This window comes from Brienomyrus brachyistius, chromosome 24, assembly GCF_023856365.1.
Source record: "Brienomyrus brachyistius isolate T26 chromosome 24, BBRACH_0.4, whole genome shotgun sequence".
Taxonomy (NCBI): domain Eukaryota; kingdom Metazoa; phylum Chordata; class Actinopteri; order Osteoglossiformes; family Mormyridae; genus Brienomyrus; species Brienomyrus brachyistius.
Window position 1 is genome coordinate 5082846 of NC_064556.1, and position 6128 is coordinate 5088973.

A 6128-nucleotide genomic window follows, 5' to 3' on the forward strand; every position below is an offset into this window, starting at 1 on the left:
GAACTGCCCACTTCTAAAGTATGTGCAAAATAATCATACCTGCAATGGACTTTCACCCCGGAAGCTGTGCGGTGGATTGTGTAAAAACTATGAGAGCTGCTGAAACGAACTGACGCCGGCACGCTTCTTCGGAGAGTAAAACGCAGTTGAGAGCCATGAGTGTTAATGAAGAGACTCTTTTGACCTTTTTGTTAGAGCAAGGCGGCGCAGCAGAATACACGCAACTTGTAAGTCATTTCAGGCCCTTCCTGGATAACAGTGATCCAGCTAAAAAGGAACTGAACAGAGAGCTGTTTAAAAGGTGCGTGAACAATGTGGCAACCGTCAAACAGTTCGAAAGAGAGAGATATATCGTTATTAGAAAACAATATGTACATTTATTGACACAGTCTCCTGCTCCAGTCTCGAACAAGCGTGAACCAGAACATATATCCAGCACTCAAAATGCTTTATCCTCTTCAGAATCTGCCAGAGAGCAGAGAGAAGGTGATCTTTCTGAAAGGGAAGGGAGAAAGACTGTAGGTTTTGATGGCTACCAGATTTTGAGTGATCGCTCAACTGATGATGTCAGTCAATCAGCTACAATGCTGAATAGGCAGAGAAGAAAGGAAGTAGGCAGTTTCAAGGAAGAGATCATTCATGCCCCCACAGAGACTTTACAAACCAAGGAGATCAATCTCTCAGGGGATGTCAGGAGACCTATAGTCCAGAAACCCTACATGCTGCCTCTAAGGATGCCTCCAGTGCAGATGGACATGAGTCCAAAGCCAAACTCGGAGGAGGAGCATTTGAAGAAGATTGACATTAACCAGAACTTGTGTGAGTTTCCTGAGAATAACGTAGAACCAGAAGCGTCAAACACACACTTATCACAAGTCATAAAAGATTTCGGCAGTAGTATCCACAGCTCCGAGCTGAGATACTCAAGGACCATCCCTCTTCAGAGCACGGAACACGAATGGCTGGTGAAGATTGCAACTGGCCATTGGACCAGAGTACACTGTCTGCTGCTGCAGGACACGCAGCTAGCCGAGAAGAGGGATTTCACATCCGGCTTCACGGTGCTCCACTGGGCCGCCAAGAGCGGCAACTGTGAAATGATCGCTAAAATCCTGGAGATATCGAGACGAGGCGGTAGGGAAATCGACGTCAACTGCAAAACCTTCGGAGGCTACACGCCTCTGCACATCGCTGCCATACACCATCACGAGGCCGTCGTGACTCTCCTGATGAGCTTTGGCGCTAACAGGAACATAAGGGACAATGATGGGAAGAAGGCGTGTCACTACCTGCATGAAGGGGTGTCACGTGACGTCAGAGAGTTGCTCGGGGGGCCCGGAGACCCCGGACGAGGAAAGACGCAGGGACATAGCGAGGTTGACTACCATTTCGACCTTGCTGCGGGGTTTAACACGATCAGCAGATTATTGCAGCCGTATGTCACCGGGCATAAAAAAAGACATAAACGGCCAGAATTGTACACAGCGAGCGATGATTAATTTCCAGGTTATTTTAAGTAGAAAATTATACAGATGATTTAAAAAATCTGGAGGATGTTTCCACAAAATCCGCAATGTATTTTTCAAAGTATGCAATGGGCAAGAAATTACAGTTATGATCATTTTACTTTTTTTTTATTATTATGTTTTGGGTTTATGCATATTTTGCTCTCCGGAAAAGAAATTTTATTTGCATAGTAAAATTTATGCGCTGTATAATATTTTGAAATATGTAAATTATATTTTGTTATCAATTGGAAGGTTTGAATTATAAAGTTTCATTGAATTGTACCTCGCGTAATTTCCTGAAGTAATGGCATACAAAGGTGCCAAGTAGAGATTTACTGAAGCATTGTGTACTTGGTGAAGCACGATTCATTTTGCTGTGTTTAAATAACCAACAGCTCGTGTAGACGACGCAGTACCAGTCCTCCAACAACCTTTATATGTTTCCCAGGGGATCTTCCTGCAACTTCTACCTCATGCTTTAGCAAAGATCCCGTAAATGATACATTGGACACACATTTGATACACTTTCAAAGCTAAATGAGTTCATGGTGCGTGACCAGACCATAATCAACTTTATAGGATTTTCAGTACTGGGCATATAGTGTACTGGATAAGCAGTGTTGGATAAATGGATGGATGGATGGATGGATGGATGAATGGATTATTTGATGGATGGATATGTGGTATATGGGTTATAGTATGATAGATATTTTCTTTTTGTATGACTTATTTTAACATGCATGTGATACAATAATGACCAATGTATTTTTGGTTTGTTGTCATTTGGAGTAAAAAAAATAATAATTGCAGAGTGGGCAAGCTACCTAATGAAGTCATTCAAAACCTCGGCATTTGGTGGCACAAACCATGTGACCTGAAATCATGTGATGGATCATGTGACCCCAAACCAAATCCCTCAGCCTTCCCCTGGGATTATGTTTCACAGCTGCTGATATTACCCCCCCCCCCCCCCCCCCCCAAAGACGTTTCATCTGACCACACTGAAGGAAAGTCCCCTACCCTGACTAAAACTCCCTCCCCCTCCCCCATCCCCCACTCCGATACCCGCCAATCTTTCAGGAAGGTGGCAGTCAGCAAGAGCAGCATCTCAGTGTGGACAGCCCCCCCTGTGCCCCAAGACAATGACTAAAGTGCGACTGTTATTTATTCGTCGTTACTTAAGAGTTTGGAAGCCAGGCAGGGGCGTAGGGACACAAAGCTTGTCTTGTGCTGCATTAGCACTAGTGCTACACGACAGTTTTGGCCCGAAGCCTTACAAACCGTGCAAAGGGGAAACAAATGCTCCACCACCAATCAGGGCTTGGATGCTGCGGTTGCCAAGGAGCCAAATACGTCTCGGTTAAAAATTACAACTGTGGGAGCTGCCTTCCCCTAACACTTTACGTTTTAGGAGATATTTCTAACACCTCCATCTTCAACTGAAATTTTTTAAAAGCCGTCAGGCGAGTCACACTTCGCTTAGACACACGGATGATTTTTAATATTTTTTTTGATGAATCTCGATTGGTTACTTGGTATGGATGCAGGCGTTCGGAAAGCCCGGTCTCTGTGCCAACCAGAAGGGGCCTTATCCCCGGTCGGCCGCAGAGCCCCTCAGTGATCGGCTTTTGTGTTTGTTTGGGAGAGCAGTTGAGAGGCATTGTTCCGGATTGCCAGGGAAATGGCAACGCACGCGTGAAGGTGCCGCTCTTCAGTGAAGCACTCAAACTCAACTGGAACCTGAAAACTCCCGCAGCGACGGCTCCATGGGTGACAGAGGTGGACAGTTCTAGTCCAGGAAGTAAAAATCCAGACTCGGATTTTCTTTTAATCAGTCAGATGAGTCTCTGTAACTCTTTATACTCAACTGGTTGGTTGAAAGAAAATTTTGGTCTGGATTTTTACACTCTGGACCTGGACTCCTGGTAGCATTGTTGCTTCACACCTCAGGTTCTGCGGGTTTCAGATTCCAGCCACCCGCTCTGTGTGCGTGGAGTTTGACATGTTATCCCTGTGTTGTGTGGGTTTTTATTTTCGCACTTTAGATGCCTACTGCGGTCCAGAGACATGCTGTGAATCGCTGCCTCTAAATGGGCCTTCGTACGTGTGTCTGTGTGTCCTTCGCTGCCTTGGCATCCCACGCAGGATGTACCTCTGCCTTGGGCCCTCTGTTGCCTCGGATGGGATCCAGGCAACCCTGCACTGGATTAGCAGTTGGAAGAGATGGAAAGACGTGCTATTTATTCATGCTATTTTTCCCGGCGGGGGCTGACCTACCATCTGTCCATCCTGGGAGAGTCAGGTGACTGTAATGGTGTGTTTTCATTTCTTGCCACTGCTCCGGTTTTACCGATTATAATTCCTGTCCCGAAATAAAACCATGGTTCCTTGCCCCTCCCACAAGACTCTGGTCAGAGTTCAACCTGAAGCAAGCCTTCTGCTCACATTCTTTCATAAAATAAAACTGCTATTAAAACTGTCTAAAGAGCAGAGGCAGGTGAGAATGAAACAGTGCGGGTTGGCCAGAGATTCCGTGACAATCACACTGCATAGCAGGAAACTGAGGATGCAGGTTGGCATCGAAACCGTCACACATAGCAGACAAAAAAAATGGAAAGTGCTGCGTCGTTGAGTTTTTTTTTTTTTTTTTTGTAACAGATCTTGGAAACGGTCTACAGGAAAATCTCACCATCTTTCCGCGAAGGGGCTTGTGGCTGCTCGATGGAGCACAAAAAGTGCTGCAGTGGCTGCCTGTCAGAGGCTCCAGTGATCGGGAGAGACGGCCCCGCACCGTGTGACCCGATGGAGCAGAACGTGAACCACAGTGCCTCTAGATTTAAAGTGAACTGCAGCCCAGTGAAGAGGATCTCCAACATCAGGATGCTCTCGTCTCCTTTCCTCTGCTGTGGCAAAGCGGGTTAGGTGTCTGCGAGCAGGTTGTTCTGAAGAGATCGGTGAATTTGAGCGCGGTACTGTCAGTTCGTGAAATTCCTTCCCTGCTAGATTTTCACCGGTCAACTGTAAGTGGAATTCTTGCAGAGTGGAAGCGTTTAGGAGCAGAAACTCGGCCACGAAGTGTCAGACCACGTAGAGTGAGAGCGGCGTCACAGAATGCTGAGGCGCATAGTGATTAAAAATCACCAACGCTCTGTTGACTCTAACTGCAGTTCTAAACTTCCTCTGGCATTAACTGGACTCTGGAGCAGTGGAAAGTTGTTCTGTGGAGTGACGAATCACGTTTCTCGGTCTGGCGATATGATGGACGATTCTGGGTTTGGCAGATGCCAGGAGAACGTTACCTGCCTGCCAGCATTGTGCCAACTGTAAAGTTCGGTGGAGGAGGGATAATGGTGTGGGGCTGTTTTTCAGGGGTTGGGCTCCATAGTTGCATTGAAGGGATCTCTTAATGCTTCAGCATACCAAGACATTTGGACAATTCTATGCTTCCGACTTTGTGGGAACAGTTTGGGGAAGGAAGATCCTTTACTGTTCCAGCATGACTGTGCCCCAGTGCACAAAGCAAGGTCCATAAAGACGAGGTTGGGTGAGTTTGCTGTGTAAGAAACTGAGCCCTGACCTCAACCCCATCGAACACCTTTGGGATGAACTAGAACGGAGATTGTGAGCCAGGCCTTCACGTCCAACATCAGTGCCTGACCTCACAAATGCTCTTCTGGATGAATGGGCAGAAATTCCCACAGACACACTCCATAATCTTGTGGAAACCCTTCCCAGAAGAGCGGCAGCTGTTATAGCTGCAAAGGGGGAACCAACTCCATATTGATGCCTATGGATTTACAATGGGACGTCATAAAAGTTCCCGTGGGTGTATTGACCAGGCGTCCCAGTACTTTTACCCATAAAGTGCATGTCTTGATGTGGTGAGTGACAGAGGAGGGGGGAAGCTGAGGGCCAATTGGCTGTGACCCAGAGCCTCATTCTCACCTGTATATATATCTGTCACTTAGGAAAGCAAGAAAGGACAGAGCTAAATGTACGTAGGAGGTCTTTCCTGCCCTCGTAGAAATGGCATTTAAAGTAGAAGCTGACCGAGTTACGATGGCCCCGAGTTACGATTTCCATTTTACGATGGGCAAATATTTTTCTGCACATCATTCAATAATTTGCATGAGATATTCATCAGTTTATTATAAAACAGGCTTTGTGTTAATGATGTTGCCCAACTGTAGGATAATGCAAGTGTTCTAGGCTGGGCTATGATGTTTCCTAGGTTAGGTGTACGGCATTAAAATTCATTTTCGGCTTACGATATTTTCGCCTTACGATAGGCTTGTCGGAATGCAACCTCACCGTAACCTAGAGGGGGCCTGTAATTCACTTCCGAAGGAATACAACACGACCCACGGCACCAGCCTAAACGCAGCTAATGAATCCAACTCATAGACTGAACTTCAGTCTGATTTTGGCCAGCATTGCCTTTGGCTTGCTAATCCATTCCCAGGCTCCTCTGACATCCAGTGCCGTACTCCGTGACACTTTTCCCACATCCTTCTGTGGACCACCAGTCAAAGAGTGCAATGAACCAGTGAGGAGACCATTTAAAAACGCCAAGGCGTCCTCACTCAATGTGTCATGGAAACAGGAGCACACAGCTCGCCT

General features: G+C 46.5%; 1 protein-coding gene across 1 annotated transcript; it reads left to right on the plus strand.

Moving 5' to 3' along the window:
- The first annotated feature begins 12 nt into the window (after positions 1–12).
- Positions 13–2278, plus strand: LOC125720225 (ankyrin repeat domain-containing protein SOWAHB-like). Its single transcript, XM_048995448.1, has one exon. The coding sequence runs from the start codon at positions 156–158 to the stop codon at positions 1497–1499; it is 1344 nt and encodes a 447-aa protein (XP_048851405.1). The 5' UTR covers positions 13–155; the 3' UTR covers positions 1500–2278.
- The last annotated feature ends 3850 nt before the right edge of the window (positions 2279–6128 follow it).

What these genes read in the sequence shown, in the direction of transcription:
- LOC125720225 (XM_048995448.1), top strand. Translation starts at nt 156, where the DNA reads ATGAGTGTTAATGAAGAGACTCTTTTGACCTTTTTGTTAGAGCAAGGC.